The 25,664-nt window shown below is 34.8% G+C and overlaps 1 protein-coding gene across 2 annotated transcripts in view; it reads right to left on the reverse strand.

Annotated features, from left to right (window-relative positions):
• LOC145259852 (pyruvate dehydrogenase phosphatase regulatory subunit, mitochondrial-like) overlaps positions 1–25,664 on the reverse strand; it is a 169,959-nt gene that overhangs the window by 76,045 nt on the left and 68,250 nt on the right. For both annotated transcript variants that reach the window (XM_080117693.1, XM_080117694.1), the window contains 2 exons: positions 13,387–13,468; positions 11,771–11,892 (listed from right to left, as the gene is read on the reverse strand). In XM_080117693.1, coding sequence (XP_079973819.1) covers positions 11,771–11,892; positions 13,387–13,468 — 204 coding nt within the window. The remainder of the gene's footprint in view (positions 1–11,770; positions 11,893–13,386; positions 13,469–25,664) is intronic.

Raw genomic sequence — 25,664 nt, forward strand, 5'->3', positions numbered from 1 at the left:
GGATGTTGAACTGCTCAGGAGGATTCTTGTATCAATTAAGAAGGATGTCTTGGTGATATAAGATTTGAAAAATTAAGAGTCTGGTGATACAGAGAGCTTTGAGCCGATGAGGATTCAGTATAGGCGATTGTATATAGGTAACAAAGGTGGTTTAGTTTAGTACGCACGTATTGTACATATTAAGTATACTGCTTCAGTTCAATCCTCTAACGCAAAGGAAAATCCGTTTGCATTCCGGTTTGCAATTTTGTCAAGAGGGGAAATTTAAAAACAGCTTATCTAATTGTTGATGATATCAGTTTATAGACAATAGTACAGACTGATAAATTGTTGTGTAAGGCATAAGAGCCCCTCATCTTCAGATGAGATGATGGATCACGAGCATAAGTTCGGAGCAGGGATCCGGAAAGGAAATGGCAGTGTACAAGGAAGGGGGGGGTCACTGATGTTTATTAACTTTTTATTTTTTTTTTCTTAAAAAAAAGAAAAAAAAAAAAAAAAAATTTTTTTTGATTGCTGATTATATTAAGTATCGTACTTAAATAAAGTTTTCATGTCCTCTAAATAACTTAGCATAATTTCTTTTTTTACCGAGTTTGTCTTTACTATAGCATTGACTTATTAATTAAGTGACATGGCATTGTAAGCGGCGAAATAGTCTATTTAAGTGGAGAAAAGTTATCGGTTACAATATGCCTGAAAATGGAAAGAATATTAGCTTTAAATTATATGCGAACAGTTAGGAATTTTACTTAGCTTTGGGTTTTTTCTTGGATACTCGAGGCTAAAAAGCATGGTGGTCGTTTCTCTTGGCCTCATACGGTCAAATGGCACTTGTGGTACCAAGATGCTATCTAATTAGGGAGACGGTGTGGGCTGATTTAGAGGGAGGGGGGGTCACTTAGTGAAAAGTATTCCATTTGGCAGCGCGACATATTTCTTTACATGTGTATCGTTTTTAGAGGTATTAATGTTAACAATTGAATACGCGTTTCAAACAAATATGATGGAAATAAAATATTAACAGACATAACGTAAAAATAATAGCATATATAACGTACAAGGTGAAAAGCGGAAAAAACTGAAAAGGAAATGTGCAGTTGAAAAGTACAGCTTCAGGAAAGAATTTAAGTAATATTCACCGTAAGGATTCGTTGAAATAAGTTTTAACCGTCGTGAAGGAAAACCATCAATAAATTGAGAATCGTAGAGTTTTAGGTTTAATTCAATAAATCTAATTATTTATGGGTTTTTTTTTAATATATGCAATAATTGAACATGCAATAAGTCTGGATTTATAACACGGTGGAAATGATATTTAAATAAAGTTTTCATGTCCTCTAAATAACTTAGCATAATTTCTTTTTTTACCGAGTTTGTCTTTACTATAGCATTGACTTATTAATTAAGTGACATGGCATTGTAAGCGGCGAAATAGTCTATTTAAGTGGAGAAAAGTTATCGGTTACAATATGCCTGAAAATGGAAAGAATATTAGCTTTAAATTATATGCGAACAGTTAGGAATTTTACTTAGCTTTGGGTTTTTTTCTTGGATACTCGAGGCTAAAAAGCATGGTGGTCGTTTCTCTTGGCCTCATACGGTCAAATGGCACTTGTGGTACCAAGATGCTATCTAATTAGGGAGACGGTGTGGGCTGATTTAGAGGGAGGGGGGGTCACTTAGTGAAAAGTATTCCATTTGGCGGCGCGACTACGTTTTTCTTTCTTTTTTTTTTTAAACAGTTCACTTCTTGTAAGTAAAAACAAAAAAAAATATATTACTTGAGCTGAGATCAAAACCAAAATCTAAAGACAGTGAGTCAAGTACGATAACCATTACACCAGCTTGGCACAATCTTTAAAAAGCGTTTTCAAACCTACTTATTTTTAACATAATGTGAACATTTCGTGCATGCACAGTCGTGAAACAGGTGACAAATCTGATGACCCCGAAGTATCAATTTTTCAATTTTGACCCCCCCCCTCACTAGTAGTCCTTTTTTTCTGGATAAAATCCAATTAAAAAGTTTTCCACGTGTCTGAATACCCTATATACCAAATTTCAAGTGTAGATCAAAACATTTGTTGAATATATAGGTTGTGAAGTGTCCTCAGACACATACACACACACATTCTCACTTTTATAGATATATCCAAGGGAAGAACACTGATATGTAAGAAAATTACAATTTCAATGTTAGCTTACATGCAAAATTTTTACCATACCAGATAAAACTTAATAAATTTCTAACAAATTAAGCAGATGCCATAATCACAAATCGAAACCTTCAGATCTTCAATCAATCTATTTGGACTTTTTTTTATAGAATTTCAGCGCTTGACCTTTACTCTTGATCTGAAATGGAACACATACATCAAATCCGTTGCCAAAGTCACTGGAAAAATGGTGGGATCCTTCTATCAATCTAGTAGATATCTCACTGCTAATGCAATTCTCTATCTATATAAGAGCCAGGTACGTCCAAGGATGGAGTACTGTTGCCATATCTGGGCAGGAGCTGCTAGAAAAACCTTATCCTGCCTTGATAGAGTTCAAAAAGACTTTGTAACCTAATAGGGGATGCACTTTTCTCTTTCCTGCAACCTCTTTCTCACAGAAGAGACATTGTGAGCCTGTCTCTGCTTTGTTGATATTTTCATGGGAAGTGCTCATCTTAACTCCAATATACGGTCCCACCTCGCCAAACTTTCATGAGAAACACTTATCTAACTGAAAATACTATCAATAATGTCCCCTATTCTTTATCTGTGTTTAACCCTAAACGTAGATTCCATGAGCAAAGTTTCTTTCTTAGAACTGCACGCCTGTGGAACTGTCTTCCGTTTGCCTGCTTTCCAGCTGACTACAATATGGTTGTCTTCAAGTCCAACGTAAACAATTTCTTGATGATCCGTTCCGATTAAGTAATCAAATTTACCAAATTTCCACTACTAACGATTACTATGATTATCCCATTGACTACTGTACAGTCTTTAACCCTTATTCTCAAGTGGCCTCTGGGCCTTTATAAGTGGTGAAGCCTATGCAAAAAAAAAAAAAAAAAAAAAATTTGCCTAGAGAAAAAAAAAAAGCTTTGGTGTGACATCGTAGATTTGATTTACATTAGGTTTCAAAACGTGTATTCAAACAAGCGATATAAATAAATGGATAAACATTATCAATAGCGTTAACCGTTTTAACTAATTCATTCAGTCGTAAATAAATGAAAACTGCATAAATAAAGTAGGAATTGATTCAAACATGACTTGTACATATTAGTTCAGTATCTGGATAGATGTCAGATACCTCCAGATTGCAACTGTCCATTGCTTACGTTCAGTATGCCACCATCCGTCTCTGAGAGTGGAGGATTTTGTTTGTCATAAACACTTTCAAGCACTTTGAATAATAATCAAGGTAAATTTATGAAATGCAAAAATCCTCAGTGGTAGGTTAACTATTGAATTTCATAATTTTTCCAGTTTGAAGACAATCATAGTATCATTACCCTTCAAACTAACTAAAATTAACAATAAATATATTTTTTAATCATCTACATCATAATTCAGATCATAAAAGGGTTAATAATTTATTTTGCTTCAAATATTGGCATTAAAAACAATTGTATATTTGCTTATAAACGATAGGTATACTAGTAAAAGTTTTGCCTTGTGTAGTTTAGTCCAGATCACAATGACCGCTTGTATGCGATGTAAACAACTTCATATACCAGTTTCACTTATGGAATTGGAAATGTCAGACTTGAAGTGATACGAGATCACCACAGATGTAATGTTACCTGGGAACAGAGAAAAACATTTTTTTTTAAATCCAACTTTCACCCCAAACAAGGCACAGTGCCACTTTAAAGTAGGGAGCTACTATTGGGGGCATAAGTTGCAGGGACATTAAGAAGGGAGATGAGCAGCAAGATGTCTATTCACATTGCACTTGAACTTCTGCATGTCAGTACACTTAAAAAGCAGAATCCCAGAAGGGAGTTCCAAAGTCTAGTAGTTTTGGGGAAGAAAGTATTGGAGTAGAAGGCTTTCTTACACCTAGAGATCTCTACTGTGTAGAGGTGAGATTTAGCCGCTTGTCGGGTTTGATGAAGGTATTTACATTGAGGGGGTACCAGTGCTTGTAGTTCGTCAGAACATTCACCATTAAAATACTTGCAGAACATTTTGTCACTGGGACAGAGGCTGAAGCCTAGCTGACAGTTCAGGACCTGTCAGGTTGGAGACTCTCTTTTAAACCCTGTCCAAGAGTGAGAGACAAGTAGCAGATGCACCAGCCCAAATGTGACAATACTCTATACAGGAGCGAATGATGGCCTTATAGAAGCACAGGATACTTTCAGGCATAAGTAGTTTTCTAGCATGGTAGAGAAAGCCCACCTTCTTCGCAGCAGCCTTGGCAATGCTCTAAATGTATCTATTCAGTTCATGTTCCCTGTAAACGTTAGGCTGAGGAGTTTAAAAGTAGTAGTTTCAGGAGTTTCATTAGATTTGAAAGTAAGTATGAATGGAATTTATAGCAAATAATGCCTAAAAGATGCTATAATATTTACAAAACTTTGAGGAGCATCTGAGGCAAAGAGAGCGCTGTTATATCTGTCATTGTGTATGCCTATGAATAGTTAATATACATCTGTCATTTTTCCTTTATAATTTAAGTGAAATTGTACTTGTAAAACATTGAATCTTTAATAAATTTTTAGACAGGGATGATATGTACGCATAGTTTACTGAAACATGCTTTAGCAAGCGTTTCAAGTTGTGAGTGCAAAAGATTGGAGGTCTGTCGGGTTATTTTCTTATTATATAAACTTTTGAAGACATTTTTTTTTTACGATTTCTGAATTTTGAGTATCTTTTCCTGCTATATAAAAAAACTCATTCGCTAAAATGGTTACTCAGTTTAAACGATGGGTATAACAATATTCATTTTGTTCTTGAAATAAAGAGAGGGTGACCTTTAAAATTCTGTAAGTTTTTTAGTATGTATTATTTAGATTATTCAGACAATTATTCTCATATTGAGTATCATTTTTCACAACGTTTCGGTCGATGTAACCTCTGACCTTCTTCGGGTGTAACTTGGTGAACCCTGAAATGTTTTCCGAACTCTATAATTTGGATGGAATTTTGAACGTAACCCTTTATTTACTTCATGGGAGTAGCATGCTCTTGTTCTGTCAGCCATAACTAGACAGAGGTCCTATGTAATTCGAAATTGTATTTTTTGCTTGCCCACACTGAGAATTGAACCTTCAACCTTCAGGAGAATATTACTTTTACAATTGATTTTTTCAAGTACTCTAACCACTGTGCCGTAGGTCCTTGCAGACAAGTAAATAAAGGGTTCCGTTTGAAATTCCGTCCAAATTCCAGAGTTTGACGGAAACATCCCAAATTCGACAAGATATACCTGAAGAAGGTCAAAGGTTACATTGACCGAAACGTTGTGAAATTCACACTCAAGATAAGGACAGTAGTCCAATGAATCAAAATAATACGAATAACCAATCCTCATCTAAAAATTTCAGAAAAGTCATTGACCGAAACGTTGTGCAATTAACACTCAAGATGAGAAAATTAGTCCAAAAATTCCAAATTATCACACCTCATCTCAAAAATTCAAAAACATTAATTCATTAAATAAACAGCATTGCTGATTTCCTACCATTTTGCAAAGTTCATTACTTGAAATATATGAAACATTATTTCAAAATAAACATTTCATACATAAGTTTGTTGTAAAAATGAAAAATATTTTTCATTCATTCATATGGACATATTTTAATACAAATTTATTCATCTTTTAAATGTGACCATAAAGAACAGAAAATTTGCCCTTTCACTTGCAATTTAGAAATAGATTACAACTTGTTGAAAATCAAGCTGGTCTCACTAGAGAAAATGACATTTGAACACAAATGCTTAATATTTGCCCGGTAAATAAAAAAATATTGCAAAAGAATTATTTGTTGCATTAAGATCCAAACAATTACTGCTTTAGAAAACAATAGTAAATTAATAAAATATACTTTTTTAAATCCAATATGTAAATTGGTTAACTTGTGAATGATACCAAATATACATATGTGGTATATAAACCAAATGATGCATTTATGTAAAGTTGAAATATCCCAGTCTGACTTGGTGTAAGAAATGGGCCCAACTTTTGCATTTATTCATTTCGACTAGTGCAAGAAATGGGCCAAACTTTTGCATTTATTCATTTCGACTAGTGCAAGAAACGGGCCCAACTTTTGCATTTATTCATTTCGACTAGTGCAAGAAATGGGCCCAACTTTTGCATTTATTCATTTCGACTAGTGCAAGAAACGGGCCCAACTTTTGCATTTATTCATTTCGACTAGTGCAAGAAACGGGCCCAACTTTTGCATTTATTCATTTCGACTAGTGCAAGAAATGGGCCAAACTTTTGCATTTATTCATTTCGACTAGTGCAAGAAATGGGCCCAACTTTTGCATTTATTCATTTCGACTAGTGCAAGAAATGGGCCCAACTTTTGCATTTATTCATTTCGACTAGTGCAAGAAACGGGCCCAACTTTTGCATTTATTTATTTAGATATTCAAACTCATTTATTAATTGATTGTACAAAACAGTATAAGAAAAAGCAAATAAAAAGGTGATAAATAGCGAATTAACTTGTTCATTGCATACCTTTTTAATTGTGACATTCGTTTAAACAGATAATCATAAAATAAAAAGCTCTTCTCAAAAATAACATTCTTCCTTTAATGTCTTCTGCTAATTGAAATAGGTTAGCAATTTCACCAAGGTAAGCGGAAAATGTCACCTTAAATTTTAATTAGTTATCAAAACGCTTTTTTTCCCCATAATTGTAGTTAAAAAATAATACTTATACAAGTTAATAATTATCTACTAAACTCATTTGTTTAATATATATTTTTTGTTCTGCCTGTCGATAAGAAATAAAATTTTTATTTAAAAATAATTACATTTTTTCTATTATTTATTAAGATCATTGGTAGTAATAATTTCAAGGATGTCACTGTAATAAAAGTTTATTCCTACATTTTTTTGTTTTTTATATATACATCTCAAACAGGGCATATTGCCATAGATATGTAAAGAGCAACTGAAAATTCAGAGCCATATCGATAGAGGCATTCTAAGAGGGGAATTGTGCAGCAAGAAGTTCACTCCTTTTAAATTTCTGCATTTTTGTATTGTCAGAGAAACAGAGAGGGGATTCCAAAAGCAAGTCGTTTGAGTAAAAAATGCTATGAGAGAGTAGAAAGTTTAGACATCTGGTGACCTCACCAGTAAAGGGGTGGGATTTTGCAGATTATTAATTTAAATTAATATTTGTACAAGTCAATGTCACAAATTATCTCTGAAACTTATTTGTTCAATATATATATTTTTTAATTCTTCCTCTCATTTAAAAATATAAAAGGTATTTTTGATTTGTGATGTTGGCTTGAGCTCAACCAGCAGCTGACATAAACCGCCAAAATATGCCAAGCGCCGATCAAATTTGAAAACGTTAGGATACAAAAAATAACAATTATCAGATACTAAATTATAAAAAAAAAAGATGGAAAAAAAAATATATAAGAACCTATCATAAGTTCCAAGAATAAGTATTTTTTTAATTTTGTGTTTTAAATAGAAACTTTTTTTTTTTTGGTTAGAGTTAGGGCTGGACTGATTAAATTTGTACATGATTAAAAGCAAATTTTTTCTTTCAATTTATTAAAAATCGTCTACTCTGCTTTTTATTGGCTAAACGCGTTTGTGTTGATTTTTAATTGGTTGATCAAATTGATCAATCCTCAACATATTCCAGTGGTTTACATCAGCTGCCGGTTAAGCTTGAGCCAACATTTACAGAAATCCAGTTTGTAAAATGTAATAGTACCAAATAAAATGGTTATCTTAAATGACTACCCCCCCCCTCCCTACATTTCATTTATCATTTTCATATTTCAACCTTCACTCAAGCTTATTGATTTTTCCATTTCCTTAATCGCCAATGATTCCTTTCATTTTTCTTTTTAAATTTTCGCCTACTCACCTGGCAAGTTTATGTTTTGGTTTCAATTCTAGCTGATAGCACCCAAGTCATACATATTTTTAGTTTTAGTTTGATCTCACTGCCATATATTAGGTTCAATATAATAATCGATAGAGAACTGTCTCTATAATGATAAATATCTAATTAGCATAAATTAAAATATATTTAAGTGTGTCTTATCAGGCAACGTAGGTTGACCTGCTAGTCCATCCATCCATAGCCTTGAGCCCCATAAGGGGGATAGACCACCCACAACTTTGTAGATACTTTTGTAACAAGTTCTTTTTTCGGAGTGAGGGAGCTGGCCCCACACCCAACCTTCCCAGAAGGTACATATAGTGCCTAGCTTTCCCAAATGGTCACCCATCTGGCACTGGCCAGGCTCAACTTTGCTTAACTTTGGTGATCTGGCGAGAACTGTGTGTCAACATGATTGTGCCGTACTGGTAGTAGGCAGGCAGACTTGAACCCGATAACAAAACAAAAAAAAAACATTGAATTTTAAGTAAAACAAATGGTACCCACATAATTGCCATGTCGCAAATAGTAAAATATTAAAAAATTACGAAAAAAACGATAAGGTAGAAAAATAACCTATATATATAAAAGCGAAAATGTATGTTCGCTTTTTGTGTATGTCCAAGAAACGCTTTTTTCACAGAAGCGGTCGATCGCCTAACAACTTTTTAAAATTTTTTATATCACATGTAAATCCTAATATCTCAGAGTTAACAACGGAGCTCGCCTGTCGCCGCATGTAGGTTAGGCTTTTTCCTATAATGTTTCCTCCTAACCCCAACGTCTTGGGGGGGGGGAAGCATTCCCGCACTAAATGAAATGCTACCCCGCAGTCAAAAGTTGACCTCATTAAGTCATTAAAACATGCACCTGCCAAATCCAAGTAATTAAATAAATTCAAACGTGTTTCCGTTAGCATCTCGCGGTGGCCCAATGGTTAAAACCGTCGCACTCTTTTTTTTTCACACTTTAATTTACAACTTTGCCTCAAGGGTTCGGGTTCGATCCTCATACTTACCTACCAAAACATTTTTTTTTTTTTAATTTTACCCCCCCCCCCAGTTTTGATTTACCCAAAACCACACACACCTCCAAACACCCGGCAACGCTGGGTACCCCTCGCTAGTTCTTTATGAAAAAAGACATTTTAAAAAACTACCGATCTGGTTTCAAAATCTACCAATTTGAATTGGAGAGTTGACAGGGGAGGTAATTAAATTTTCAATTTCTCACAAATTCAATCAGTTATTTTTCATAAAAAAATAAAAATAAAATTCAAACAGTTAAAAAGTTATTTTTAAAAAAATTAAAAAAATGGATATGTTATACTTATTTTTGTTTTCTGAATAAATTCTGTCTGCTTTCAACAGAGTTACTTCCCCTGTTGCTTATGTCACGTAACAAATATGACAGAATTAGCATGGAACCTTATCAGAACTGGTTTTTCGTTATTATAATATAGAAGCACCATTTATTTTGTTTTGAGAGCATAAATTACTACACTTCGTAAGTTCCTAGTTACATAATTCTAACCTGTTTGTATTATGAAAAGAAGTATGTGAGAAAATATCTTATTGAAAATAAATAAAATTGAAATCTATGCATATATAAAAATGCGGAACAGTCTCTACCAAACTACTCTATCAATTATTGGTCTACAGACTTGAAACATGTATATGGTATTCGGACCTATGGAACAAATTCAATTTGGTTTTTAGCCAGTAAAAACAGTTGCAAAGAGGTCAAAATTGAAAAATTGGAACTTGGCAGGCATAATTTGACTAAACATGCATCTTCTATGCATGCACAAATATACATTTATATGTTTAATTATGTTAATTTTTAAAGTTTTGTTATGCATATGGACTTAGCTCAGATGGTAACAAATAATACTAAAGAGCTACATTCTTGGGTTTCAATTAAAGCTGATAGTACTTGAATTTTTTTTTTTTAACTTTTGAAATCACAACTATGTATTGGGTACAATATAATAATCAATAGGGAATCTCTCTCCATCTCCGTCGTTTTTCAGGACGCTTCTTGTGAGGTTTCAGTTGTGTATTGCATAAACGCATGGGGCTCTGCTCCACATGCAGTTCCAGTTCTCTGTTAACTAGAGCTTGTGTGCCTTTCTATTGTCAACTTAATCTGATCATCTGCGAAGCAATGTTGTTCTCAGATCCACAACATCAGTTTGTCGATGAGCGCAACTGGAACTACTATTACCCATCGCATTATTCAATTATGTATGTTATATTAAAAAAAAACTATTAATCACAAACATACGTGGGATGGGGGTGGGGGAACTGATGCTATTTTATATATAAGATGTTGTAATATTTGTTTATTGGTTGTTATAACTGACAAAGTGGATACACATATTAGCTTGAGAGGAATATTTTCTTTTCTTAGCTTATACATACTTTTAGAATTCTGTGTCTGCTCTTCGCAAGACATGTGTGACAACGTAGAAGCCTGGAGACTCACTGTCCAATCCTTTTTAGGTCAATCATCGGTGAGAGAGAGAGAGAGAGAGAGAGAGTGTATGTTTGTGTGTGGGTGAGCGAGCAGCAACAGCAGAAGAGAAAAGGGAATAGATTTTTGGGTATCTTGGTTAGTTGAGTTCTTTTAGAGAAAGAGAGGATTAAAGAAACAATGTCTTTTCTTCATGGTAGTAGTATATGGCCTGAGGTCACTTAGGTTCACTCCTACAATGTGCCCGGCATTGCCCAGGTGTTTGGAGGTGTGTGTTGAGCAAAAAAAAAAAAAAAAATTTTTTTTTAAATAAATAAATAAAGTGGTAGTAGGCAGGCAAGCTTGAACCTGTAGCACGAAGGAGGAAAAGAATGTGAACAAAAAAAAAAAAATGTGACATCTTTTTCGTTGCGCCCACCACCAAACTGGAAGAGGAAAAGGTTTAAATTAAGGCTAGTCAATCAAAAAGTAGAGATGACTTTCGAAAATATCGGTGAAAAAAGCGATTCTTCCTTGTAGAAAAGTGCCCAGTTGAGGGTGAAGGAATTAATGTTTTTAGCCAATTTTTCAATATTTGTCATCCGAAGGGCCGAGCTTCAAAACGATACTGACCTTGTGAAAATCCGTTGGCTCTGTCAAAAGTTTTAGGCAGACATACATACATACATTTAAACAAACAGGTGAGATTTATATTATAGACTAGCGTTGCCCGCGTGTAAAAAAAAAATTTGGTAGGGAGGTAGTCTTGAACCCGAAGCCTTGAGGCAAATAGCGTGACAACTTACCACGACGCTACGTGGGCAGAGAAGTGAGGAAACGTGAAATTAAACGCTTACAAAAGCAGGTGGTTAAACGAATATGAACGTGTGGTTTTCTAGGTCAAACATCACGCCATAGTAGTAGAGAAAATGAAATCACAGTGCAAAGTTTGTAAAGTAATAAAAGATTCAGATGACCTCATTTTGTAAATTAGACATATTATAATCTAGACAGTATATAAAAAGTTGAAAGATTTAGTGACACCCTTCGAGCCCCCCCCCCCCAGCCTTTGACAGACATAAAAAAAAAAAATGCACACACACTTTCGCTTTTATATTATAGATGTTTAATATTAAGACCAACAAAAATTCAGAGAGAAACATTTCAAAGAAATTTTTCTTTTTAAGTATAGAATGTAAAAATATTCAAACTCACCATTCCTGCACAATTGACAAAATATTCGCATTTTATGTTGCCGTGACTTGTGTGGACTTCGGACACTTTAAGATTTTCTGTAGGAATTTGGATAACTTGAACGCCTTCGAAAAACTTTATCCCTGTTTAAAAAAAAAAAAAATGTGTGACATTTTTTTTTTTACTACTTTCTTACAGGTAATAAAGTCTGAAAGCCATTTGAGGATAAAGGTTGATGAAATGGATAGACTGTTAGACCAATGATGATGAATATTATGTGAATCTTGAGATGTGATCAGCCAATGGCAACAAAAGATGAAAGAGAGATGTTTTTCCAGCCTAGGGGTGGGGGAGAGCGCTGCACAAAATCATAAGTCAGCTTTTTAAAAACAAAAGCAAATTTAGATCTAATAGTCGAGAACTCACATCCATGAGAGGTTCTAGTGATTTTAGTGGAGATCCACTTTTTCTAGATTAAAAAAAAAAAAAAAAAAAAAAAAATGGAATTTCACTAACATTTGACACAATGCTATAAAATCTCGCTACTCCTAAATCTGACACATGACTGCCAAAGCGCCCTATTCCAAAATCTGGCACACCACTGTAAGAATTTGCTGCTTCAAAATCCAAATCAATTCCGTTTCTGAAAAACAGGTTCTTTTTTTCAAAATGACAGAACATCTCAATTGCATATCAGGTGATGACAAATTGTGCTACTTCACGGGATTGCCAGCACATAAATAGAAGCAATGTCCATTTTTTAATAAAATTTCTATTTGTTACTGTACAAAATCAGGTTTGTACCAATTTTCAAAATGTGTTTAGCATAGTTGAAGTCGCAGGTTCAGTTCACAGGGAAACCTAAGGAGGAGTGATAAGAATGAACTAGAAAGAGGGATAAATGAAGACCTAGCCAGAAATAGGGTGGTTAACAAATCAATTTCTCAGAACTGTCCAACACATGCCAGCATATGAAATGGATGTTAAACCGAATGCGATGATGATGAAAGAATGAAGGAGTGCTTTATGGCACATCAAACCTTTTTCGGTTATTTAACGCCGAATCCAGTCATTTTGGAAACAAAAAAAAAAAAGGTTTTATGCTTCAAGTTCTTTATATCTTCAAATATTTATTTATTGTGTTTGGTTTGTTTGTTTTGTTTTGTTGTACTGTATATCACCCTTTTCAGATTATTTAATGCTAAATCTGGTAATTTTGGAAAAAAAGTTCTTTATATCTTCAAATATATATTCAGGGTGTTTAATTTAGTTGTTTTGTAGAGAAAAATTGTTTTTATTTTTTTTGTATTGCAGAGCATGATTGAGTTTTGGCAAAGGGAAAGGAACAAAACAATATAAATGTTTGGTGCATTAAAGTTAGAAAGCTGTTATTGTCAGTTTGCAGGGGAAGGTTAATGAAAATAGGGGACTAAGTTATAAGGATGGATTTAAGTCACTTTCTATGAGCTGTCCACCACATGCCAGCATGAAAAAATGGACGTTAAACCTAAGATGATGCTTATGAATCGTATCCAATGAATTCTTATAGCCTGTAACTGTATCCATTAGGCTAATCTCCAACACCCTTACAAACTGAACTGTGCTCTGAAAGGCATAAAAGAGATAAAAGGACAAACCTTTTTCTTTGGCTAACTTGGCGTAAACCATCACCAGGTCTGTCGGATTGACCACTCCATCGCCAGGAACCCACAACGCACCCTGTTTAAAGAATAAAGCGAAATAATGTTAAATACACAGTTTGAAATGTAGAATCCGTTTGCAGCATGGTATGGGATACTTGGATACGAAGAGAGGCATGTGATGGTGAGAACCATCCTTTCTTTTTGTGGCTGCAAGACGTGGCCTATGAGAGTGACGAATTTGTACAAACTGAACAATTTGTACAAAGGCCGTCTTTGCAGATTTCTGTGCTGCCATTGTGGAAATCCTGTTCCGGTTTCTTCTCACTACCGAAGACTAAATCTACGCCTTCTAACATCCAGTTTTCTTCAACAACATCTGTAGGGATTTGGACATGCAGCTTGTTAATAAGAGAGAGGAAAAGCTCATTCACAAGGTCCTCTTTCCCAACTCTCTATCTGTCAATAGAAAGCCGAAGACCCAAGCGAAAACAATTAAGAATGACCTGATCGGGCCCACAAGTCTCCAGTGTTGGAATAAGGAGTGGTTGGCCATTTCCTGCAACCTGGCCCAGGATCATCAAAACTGGACTGTGATGGTTTGAGATGCAGTTTATGCTCAGGAGAAAGCCAGCTCAATCTGACCAGGATGATAGCCGTTACAAGTACAAATATAGAGAAAATCAAACCAGAGTATCACCATGTTGTTTGTTGTTGTTGTGTCAGCATTCACTGTGGTTCGGTTGAGCCGGCTCCTCCAACTGAATTCTCCACATCTGGTATAGATATCAACCAGGCACATCTTTTTGAAGCTACAGTCGATATAAGGTCCAGCCATTCATGGTTCCAGCGACACACTCCATAAAGGCAAGAACACAGGATCAGATTGGTATCTTGCTTCACCGTGCTGAGCCAGGTTTCCAGCTGACCACCGCGTCGTTTCTTCCAACTCTGGAGTGCGGCAGGGTTGATGATGGCATGGATAAAGTCATGTGGTTGTAAGCGCAGAGTGTGACCAAACCATCAGAAATGTCTTGAAAGGACAGTCTTTTTGAGGGATGCTATCCAGTAGTGCAAACAAATGGTGCCATTTGGGATGAATTGGTGCCAGCGAACCCAAAGGCTGCAGCATAGACATTGGTAATCAAATACTTCCAGTCTGCATAGGTCACAAACTCATACTGTCAGGTTTTACATCTGTATAGGAGAAGGGTGCAGACAAGAGCTTGGTGTATTTTAATTTTTGTACCGAGTCTGATTTCATTTCTGGAGCAGAGTCGGATGTAAAGGCAGCAGACGGTGACAGGTATTGTTGATACGGTTGCCAATATAATAATAAAAAAAAAAATGACCAGGATGACAGCCGCCACAAGTGCAAATTATCCTTGAATACTCCCCCCCCCCCGACCTTGCTAAGTAGTAAATAAAGATGGAGATATATTACTTCTGTCCGATAGAAAAGTATAGAGTGTAGTATCTGTTCTGAGGCTACACTCAAATTAATTTGTCCTTAGTCAATGGAGGGGAAATCCTCTATACTGAGGCAATTTTTATTTTTACCTACTTCCAGAGTGCTCCTTTTTGGGGAGCTGGTTTTCCTCCACATTAAAAACGACTTTGTGTCACATTTTTCTTTTGTGGGGAAACAAGTAATATTTATATTACTTGTTTCCGAGATAGTTGTGACACACAAACTCAAGACTAAGACTAATGGATGTAATTTGTATCATTCTATGTGTTGCCACTTTGTGAATAAAATGTCTAGATAGAATGTAGTGGAAGAAATAATTCAATCGTTCACGTGTTACACACACACACACACACACACACACACACACACAAACACATCCATCTTTGAGCATAATCTTCTTCAAGTCATTAATAGTTATGACATGCCGATCCCTCGCCCTCATTCAAAACAAATGAAGCATGCATGGTCCCCTGTGAGTGCAAAGTGAACGAGGCATAAAAAAATGACTAAGTTCAGCATTGCCGGCACCCCTACCTATTTAGCCCAAAAATCTCCAGGGGGACGTCAAATCCTGGTAAAAATGAACAAACAATGCAGTTTTAGGCATTAACATATGTAAATTTGAGTTTTGCACCATGCAAAAAAAGAAATGACTAACTCCATCATTTGCCCCCCCCCCGTGTTGCCCCAAAAGTCCCCAAAGCCTCAACATATTTAAATTTGAGTTCAGCACCATGCAAAACTGCTATAAACATACACAGAAAATTTTGAACAAATACGGTAAAATAGTCCGAAAAATGGAGTATTTTTATTAGCCCTAAAAGAGGTGCATACCGAACAGTTATCGTGAAGTATAGACAAACAAAATTATATAGAAATCAGTTAGTTACAACTTTTCAGAAAGTTTTATCAAAATCCACGACATCAATTTTTTTTTAATAAGTACAAAAGTGTCAATTTTAGCCATTTTAATCCAAAAGGCACCCCTGGGGGGGCAACCAGAGTTTTCCTGGAAAATCCATTCAGTTACTTTTTTACTCATATCAGGTTTAATGTTTGTGCAAAATTTCAAAAAATTTCATGGCATAGTTATTGAGAAAAGTGGAGATAGATGAACAGACGAACGGACAAAGGTGAATTTACGGATCCACCCTCCTTTTGTCGGAGTGGGGGAGGACCAACAATTGCTTAACATCTTTATTTATTTCTTATCTTAAAAATAATTGCCACCTATATATTCTTTAAATAAATAAAATAGCATGTTTTTTTTTTTGTTTTTTTTACTGAAAATGTTATTAAAATTTATTTATTTATTAAAAAAAAAATAGAATCACGGTTATCAAGGCTCAAAGATCATTTGAAGATAAGAGTTGATGAGTTTAACAAGTAAATGAAGAGACAAACAACTTGAAACAATGGTTGAAACTTTTCTCACACTTCAATCGTTTCATAAAAGTTTATGGTCAGAGACACAACGTCATGTTTAAAGACGTCTATTTCCCAAAGATTTTTGATTCGTGTGATGGGAGTCTGCCCTAACATATCATAGGTGTAAACTTCCACTTCTCACCAATGTTTAAGCCTATTGAATTCGAGGAGATCCTTCAAATAATCATTTGTTACACAACACTGGGATAGTTGTTGAAATCTCTTACCTTCCACAATAAATGATGCAAAACATTCTCTTATAGGGGCTGTTTATTCCTTATGTAAATTGCATTTACTTATTTAAAATTTTAACAATTGAATATTTTAATTATTTTAATTACTAGAAGTTCATCCCAGTTTCACTCGGGCCCTGTATACTGTTCATAACTTTATGTGCATATATATATATATATATATATTAAAAAATTTCATTCATATCCAGGTAACCTACATCTAAAATTTCAAGTGTTTAGACCCAAAATTGGCGGAGGAATTTGGTAGAGTCTGCAAAGGTCACGTCTTTCAACTTTGACCTCTTGGCAGCCAAATTTTCACCCAAAAACTGATTAAAAAGCTTGCTGCATGTCTGAATACCCTTTATGTAAAGTTTCAAATGTTTGGATCTAAAATTTGCTTAATAGTTTGCTAAAGACCGCAAAGGTCAAATCTTTTGAACTTAAACCCCTTGGCAGCCAAATTTTCGTCCAAAAACCGATTAAAAAGCTTGCCCTATGTCTGAATACACTTTATGTAAAATTTCAAATGTTTAGACCCAAAATTTGCTGAGAGGTCAAATATTTTTAAACTTTGACCCCATAACATTTATTGTTTTGGGCTCAAAAGTAGTTTTTCATGAGGTAATTTTCAACTGCTTTATGTGCCATGTTTTTTTATGTCCCTCCTGTTGTTGTAAGAAATACATACATCAGAAAGAACCAATGTTATCTGTAAGCTTAAATGCTCTTTAGGAGAACGTATCTCACATAATAATATTGAAGCTAATAAGTACATTGGTTTTACACCCACTACTCTCCTGCCACCTAACCATGTATCTTGTAAATTCTAACTCAATTTATCAACATCTTCAAAAATATAACCGCCCTCACTTTGGTATAAGACAAATCTTAGTAACACAAAAATGATATATTCCGAAAACTCTGTTCCGTCTGCCTGCTTCCCACCGGACTACAACTTGGATGTCTTCAAGTCCAACGTTAACAAATTCCTAATGAACACCCCCCTTTCAGTAAACACTTCATCAAATCTCCAGACTAACGTAATGTACTTGCAATAACCCTTATCCCTGAGTGGCTTCCGGGCCTTGATAAGTGGTGATCACTGTGTAAAAAGTCTTGGCAGCATTGAAAGCAGCCATCCATTTTTGTCCCCATTCCACTACGGATCGGAGGTCATCCTCCAGTGTTTCTGTTATTTCTTTAGATATGTGTTCATTTGTTTTCTTGTCATGTCTGTTATAGAGCGTGATGTCATCAGCATACACACCCATCTTACAGACAATTTTGTCGGGTAGATCATTTATGAATATTAGGAATAACAGAGGTCCAAGGATAGACCCCTGAGGCACTCCCACATTTATATCATATTGTTTAGATGTACGACCGTCGAGGACAACCTGGATTTTTCTCTTATCTAAGAAGGATCTAATTATGTTATGCATTCTTCCAGTGAAGCCGTATGATCTGATTTTCTTTAGAGGACCTTCATGCTATACCCTGTCAAAAGCCTTAGATATATCTAGAGTTACCGTTCTACCCTTCCCCTCTTTGTCCAGTGACTGGTATATACGTTCTGAGATTACAGTTAGGATGTCTGCTGTGGAACAGGCTTGCCTGAATCCATATTGTTTGTCAGTCCGAAGTTTAGCATCTGTACGGTGATGGACTAGAGCTTGGTTAATTATGGTCTCAAATATCTTGGCGAAAAGTGGGAGGAGGCTAATGGGGCGATAATTTACTGGGTCAGTTCTTTCGCCAGAATTCTTGAAAACTGGCACTACAGAAGCAGTTTTCCAGCAGGCAGGAAAGCAAGATTCATTAAGGCATTTGTTGTAAAGTTTGGAGAGAACTGGAGCTACTTTGGCGATGCACTTTTTTAATAGCATAGCCGGGATGAGATCAGGTCAACATGCTTTTGCAGTGTCAAGCTTTCTTATGATAGCATGCACCTGAGCAGGGGTGATTTTCAGATCGTCTAGTGTGGTGTCTGTCTGCAAAGGAAAGTCAGGGAGGGGGTGGTTATCAGACTCCAGTGTGGAGTTGGAGGCAAACCGTCTGGCAAGTATGTTAGCCTTCTCAGTTGCAGAGCAAACAATTTCATGATTGTTGGATAGTGGGGGAATTGTTGAATGCCCATTATTTATTACACTGTTGTAGATTTTCCAGAAGTCTCGGGTTCCTAATTTCTGTGCTTTGATGCATTTTTGGGTGGTTTCAGTAAATTCTCTCTTAACTGTCGCTATTTCTTTCTTACAGTTATTTCTGGCTTCTATGTACTTCTGTCTGTTTTAACTGGACTTATATCGGTTAAATTTGCAGTACGCATGCTGCCTTTGCACTATGGCAGCTGCACAAGTTGAGGTGAACCATTGGGGAGAGTGAGGTTTGCTACAGAATTTGCGTGTGGGAACATGTGCTTCAATTGTTGCTTTGAACCATTCAGTGGTCTCATTTGCGCAATGTTCAGCAGGAAGTGAAAAGATATTTTGCCATGGGGCGTCCCTGATGAGGTCCCTGATGGCTTCCCAGTCAGACTTTTTATAATATCTCGTTGTTTTGAGCAGTGGCTCTTCAGTTTTAGCTCTAGAGTTTAGGGTGATTTCAACTATTACCACTATATATATATATATATATATTTATATATATATATAATATTCAATACAGAATTGTCTCTTTTTTATTTATTAATTTATTTTTATTGATCCTTTGAGATGAGGCATCAATTAGTGTATTTATTCTTTTGCAGAGTGTTATCCTTATATTTATAGTTGTTGTTTCATGTTTCGGCCAACTCATCCTCTGGCCTTCTTCAGGTGATTAACCGCAATGGGACAGTAATGCTGAGTCTTGTACTCTATCTCCAGTAATTACTGCCTTTCATCTATGAAGATGAGAATAACAGCCCGCAAAAGAATGAATACACAGAATTGGCTGTAATAATATATACAATATCTGCATGAATTAAAACATATCTAAGGATATTTTATGACTGGGCAAGGTTACCCCCCCCTCCCCGCTAGTTAATAAAAAAAAAGAGTATTGAACGTTTTAATATAATTTGTATAATAGTTAGGTTTTATTATTTTACTAGCGGGGGTACCCGGCATTGCCCGGGGTGTTTGGAGGTGTAAAAGAAGCAAAAAAAAAAAAAAAAAAAGTGTTAGTAGGCAGGTTCGAACCCGTGACGCGAAGGTGGAAAACCTGAGATCTTACTTCTGCGCTACAATGACAAAGAAAATGAAAAGCGTTTAAATTTAACGATGTCAATCAAAAGCTGTTGACTCACTAATGACTAGGTAAGAAATCGGCAAAGAAATGAACGTGCCTGGGGCCAGTTAAGTTTTATTTTCTTCATCACAAGGTCGTTCCCAACTTCCAGGTGTCCAAATGAATAGCAATTGTCTGATATGAGGGGTTTTACACACAGTGATCAAAGCTCATTGCTTTCTGGACATCCCTGGTGGGAAAAGCAAGGAATTGATTTCGTTTCAATTATTTTCACTTTATACTAAAAAGCCAAACAAACAGGCGAGAAGGCAGAATAGCGGGAATTTTATAACATAAAAGTCACTCAACTAAAAGATAGAGATGACCTCCTTTCGTAAATTGGAGATATTATAATCTAGGGAGTATATAAAAAGTTTAAAAACACAGTAACCCCTGCCCCGAAAAAAGCCTTTGCCAGACATACAAAAAAATTGCACACACAAACACAGTTTGCTTTTATATAATAGATGACATATCAAAGCTTCAATTTCTTTATATCTTCAAATATGTATAGACAAATATTTTTCGTTGTCCATAAATCATAGATTCTATTTAATCTGTATGTTCACTCAGAATATTCAGGAGTTATCTCTTTAACCACATTATACTAGCCATTGAGAGAATGAACTCTTTACTTATAGAAATCAAAACCAATTCCACCTAATTATATCTCTGTATTTGTTTACCCAGGCAATATATACATTTTTGATTGTTCTTAGGACAATTAACAGTCTTTTAAAGTAGCTTTTCATGAGGTAATTTTCAACTGCTTTATGTGCCATGTTTTTTTATGTCCCTCCTGTTTTTGTAAGAAATACATACATCAGAAAGAACCAATGTTATCTGTAAGCTTAAATGCTCTTTAGGAGAATGTATCTCACATAATAATATTGAAGCTAATAAGTACATTGGTTTTACACCCACTACTCTCCTGCCACCTAACCATGTATCTTGTAAATTCTAACTCAATTTATCAACATCTTCAAAAATATAACCGCCCTCACTTTGGTATAAGACAAATCTTAGTAACACAAAAATGATATATTCCGAAAAGAATTTTTAAAAATTAAAAATACTTGAAGCTATCTATATAAAAACCCAACAACCCACAATAATATTACCTACCAAACCAGTAATAATATTTTAAAATGCTTGGTGAAATACTACTCTTAGCTAGTGACTCAAATCCTGACACAGGATTTAAACTGAACAATTTGGCGTCTAAATATTTAGAAATATACAACCTTGCAGCTGCTATCATTGTTTATTTGCTTTATTCACCCGATGATGATTCCACATAGAATCAAAAATGTTATTGATACCTGTAGAACTTAGATCATTCTTTTGAATTTCCACACACACACACACACAAAAAAATCTAAAGAAAATAAGAAAAGGCATAATCAAACAGAAGTTCTGTTATCTATCTATCTATATATATAAAAGGCAAAATGTGTGTGACCATTTTGTGTATGTTTCGCAAAGGCTTTTTTCGCACACGCTCCTGGGGGGGGTACGATCGCCTAGAACTGTTTATATACCCCTTAGATAATAATATCTAGGATTTGGGAACGCATGTAGTATTTAAATTTATTTACGTCGATTTTTACAAAATTATTACTATTTCAGCCTGTCTTGTGTTCGTTCAGCTTTTTTGTATAAAAAGCGAAACTAATTCAAAAGTTAACAAGCTGTTCTCGGCATCGCGCCGGGAATGTCCACAAGCAATCAGCTTTGATTAATTTGGGCTAAACTTCTTATATCAAACAATTGCTAATCCCCTTCCATTTGGGGAGCCGGTTTCCGGTTTCCCCCCCCCACCCCCCACCATCATCTTGGGGAAGCGAAAACTGCCCCACATTGAAACAAAGTAAACAAACCCCAAAAAGCTGTACCGTATTAAATAAAATACTGCAACGTCATTTTGACCGGCTAAAGACCCATAAAAGATTGGTCCATAAAAAAATCCAATCATTTGAGGCCCCAGGAACCACTCTGAGACTTTGTTTCAGAAGAGATAGAGTTTAAAAATATGGAGACAGACAGACTTATCTATAATATAAAGCTGAACGTCTGTGTGTGTGTGTCTGTGTGCCTGGTTACGAATAGGCTACTATATGGTTGACTATTTTAAAAAACTGATTACATATAATGATAGAAGATGTATCGAGGATCAGGAATGGGTGTGTTTGATCTTGCAGAACGGTAGTTCATAAAAATTGTGGGGTCTGAGTTCGTGCCTGGTCCACAAAGTATGGAAATAAAAAAAAAAAAAAAAAAAACGTTTACAAGTGTTTTTGATATAGATGTACACAAGAATACTTTGATAAGTATGTTTCAACTTAAATAGGGATGGTATGATAAAATTGTGGGGTTAGCGTTCGCACCTGTACTCCATGGAAATATGGCATAAACTCTAATAAAGACTTTTCATATCTATTTGCGTAAGTATACTTTGATAATTATGTTTCAGTTTGAAGAAATATGGTATAATAAAATTATTGGGTGTTTGTTCGTGCCTGACCTCCATAGAATGTAAATATGTCACAAAGTTTAACAAGGTTTTTTAAAAGGGGTGAAGGTCCACAATAACACCTTAACTTTAATCTTAATTCACGTTAGCTTTTATTTAATTTTTTGAGTTAAATCATATTGTGTCAAATAAATTCACCTCATAAATTCACGTTCTTATTAAAGTGAAAGCCAAAAAATCGGAACTTTAGACAATTCGACACAAATTTTGTATAATTCTTTTTCCTTCTCCACTTGCACGTGGCACTCTTTCGAAAATAGATAAATAGATAAATAATAAAAAATAAGAACGTTACTTGTTATTGTGTCAAAAGAAGGAAAATATCCTGCTCACGTGATTACGTGTCTTTATAAAAATATTTACATAACCTTTTTATTTTTATTTATATATCTGTTAAAGCTTTTTTTGTCAGTGTACTAAAAGGAATTCAGTTGATTACAACCCTTTCTGCGTGTTCTTTACATTACAATAGTACAACCCTGAATCCGACGGCGCAATACTACACCATTCAATACGGTAAAACTGAAATGAAGCTGTTCTGTTTGAAAAGGGCACCATTTTCTTCTTATTCATATTTATATTGATTCTTTGCTTTAAAAAACTAAAGTAATTACATGTTTACTTTTTTAATATCCCATTTTGCTGTTTCGGATTATTTTACTAAAGTAAGTAAAGCTTCATTATTTTTCAAAACTGTTTTTGTTTCTTTGTTTTTCGATATTTCGTCGATATTATTTAGTAAGAGTGTTTAGCAGAAAAGCCAACAAACGACTACCCGAAAAAATAAATATACAAGAAATAAATGTTACCATAGTCAAAAGTTCAGTTCATGTTTTTTTTTTTTCAAAATAGTTTTTAATGCTCTTTACTTGAAACAATTTCAGCGAACCGAAATTAAAACAAAATTTGGGGCGATAACTACTTAAATGAATTTTTATATAAACTACACATGCTATAATCGAATATTCCTCAAGCACAAAATAACGGAAAACATTAAAATATGTTTATAAATATTCCTTACGTTGACAGAACTCTTAAATTGTTAACACAGAATGCTCAGGTGGCCCTCCTTCAAATTGAAAATGGGGCTCTCCATTTCAAAGTCGCTGCCATTTTGATTTTTTTTAAACCAGTTTGTGAATTATAAAAAAAAAATATTTTTTACAAACTACTTAAAAATACAAACCAATGAACTTTTCTACCATAAAAGTAACTTTTATTGACTACGGTAACATTTATTTCTTGTATATTTATATTATTATATATATAACATTTTCCTCTTTGTAAGGAAACATCATTTTGTTGGTCACTCTTGGCTATGGATGGAAATAAAGTTGATATAAAAAATATATTTTCGCAAAAATTATCTTTACTTTCATCATATTTTGCTTAGGGTAAAATTTTTGAGTATCAAAACCTATCTCTTTACAACCTCCTCCTTTTCATAACCTATCATACTTTCATCAATCACAGTCCATTTTCTGTAGACTGTTTTTGAACCCAGTCAACGACGGGTACTTCTGCTAGATATATATATATATATATATATATATATATATATATATATATATATATATATTAGTGTGTTTCACGGTCTGAAGAGAGGCTGTTTCTTATTGGTATTGTTTGGATTCTTCAGACTATTGTTCTCATCCGGAGTGCTATTTTCAAAACATTTCAGTCAATGTAACCTCTGACCTTCTTCAGATGTATCTTGTTGAACTCAAGAATTTTTCTGCTAAACTCAGTAATATGCATGGAATTTCGAACAGAACCATTTATTTAATTCACAGGCGTCATCTGCTCTTTCTCTCTACCAGTCATGACTGGAGCAAAGCTCTAAGTAATTTGGAATTGTATTTTCGGTCCCGTGTTGTAGTGGTTAAAGTATTTGAAAAAGTTCAGTTGTAAAAGTGACCTTTTTCTGAAGATTGAACCTTCAATCTTCAGTGTGGCAAAATTCCAGAGTTCGGCAGAAAACTTTTGCAAGTTCAACAGGATACACCTGAAGAAAGTCTGAGGTTACATCGATCAAAACGTGAAAATGGCAGTCAAGATGAGAACAGTAGTCCAAAGAAAGCAAATAATATGAATAACCAATCCTCATCTCAAAAATTCATAAATGTAACTATTTCTTAATCATTACCCTTTTTCCTTTGTTTATTTCTGATCCTCATGCGTACAAAATAAAATACAATGCAACCTGTTATGTGTCCACAATAGAATACAATGCAACCTGTTATGCTTTTTTTTTCTTTTTTTAGACAAAAGAAAAAAAAAATCCTTTTGCTTTCCAATGTTTCTTTTACAGTTAGTAAAAATTTAGTAACAGCTTGGTTTGGGTTTTTTTTTTTTGTTGTAAATGGATTTTGAAATGGAACACCCAGGTTGTCAGTCTGTATCATTAATAAGGCTGCGACAACAGAATATTACTTTCATTCTTTTGACTCTAGTATATACCAGTAAGACACAGTCAATCAACCGATAACCACATCAGTCTATATAAAAAAATAAGATATTAATGGATATATATTCAAGAGTCAAAACAATGAATAGAATATGCTGTTGTCACAGCCCTAGTCATTAGCCACTTGACTGCCATCACCTGACTGAAACACCAGAATGTTGTGAGAATAAGACTCAAGATAAGAATAATCAAATGCACATTCAGAGTCAAAAGCCTGATATAATCAGAAGAAAAAGGCAATAGATATGAAACGATAAAGTGGAGGGGGGGAGTAGATAGAGAAACTGAAATAGACAACTTTTAGACAAAATTTGACATCCTGCTCCTTCGTTTCTATTTCTGTTTCTGTAGGTTTATTTCCAGACAGGTAGTCATCATTTTGTGCGTTGTGTTATGGACAAGCAAATAATTGTCGCAAAAAAAAAAGAAAGATGAAAAGAGACATTAGGTTTTTAATAAACAAATAAAAGTTTTTAGGCCGTGTATCCTTCACCGATCTGGTTTGCCACTGCCATTTCTCTTTGTTGTCTTCCATACCGTCTCAGATCTTTTGTGAGATGAATTAAAAAAATTTTTGCGCACTCATGCAGAGATTACCCCACTTTTTTGTGGATCCTGCGTCGGCATATTCCAGCACCTTATAGAAATCATGGGGATATTGCGAAACGTTCAGTCAATGTAAATAGCTCCACCACCTACTTTGCTATCAGTAGCTTGCCTTCAGTCAGCCATAAAATCTTCCAAAAAAGAAATAGCTTATCCCTAATCCATCCATTCAGCATGGCCGTAGCAGAGACTGAACTCACTAGACGAGTTAGTGTAATTCAAATCTTGTTGGTAGCTGAATACTTGATACATCACCACAGCTATCGA

The sequence above is a fragment of the Euprymna scolopes genome, chromosome 35 (genome assembly GCF_053919585.1).
Source record: "Euprymna scolopes isolate OS-2025 chromosome 35, ASM5391958v1, whole genome shotgun sequence".
NCBI lineage: Eukaryota > Metazoa > Mollusca > Cephalopoda > Sepiida > Sepiolidae > Euprymna > Euprymna scolopes.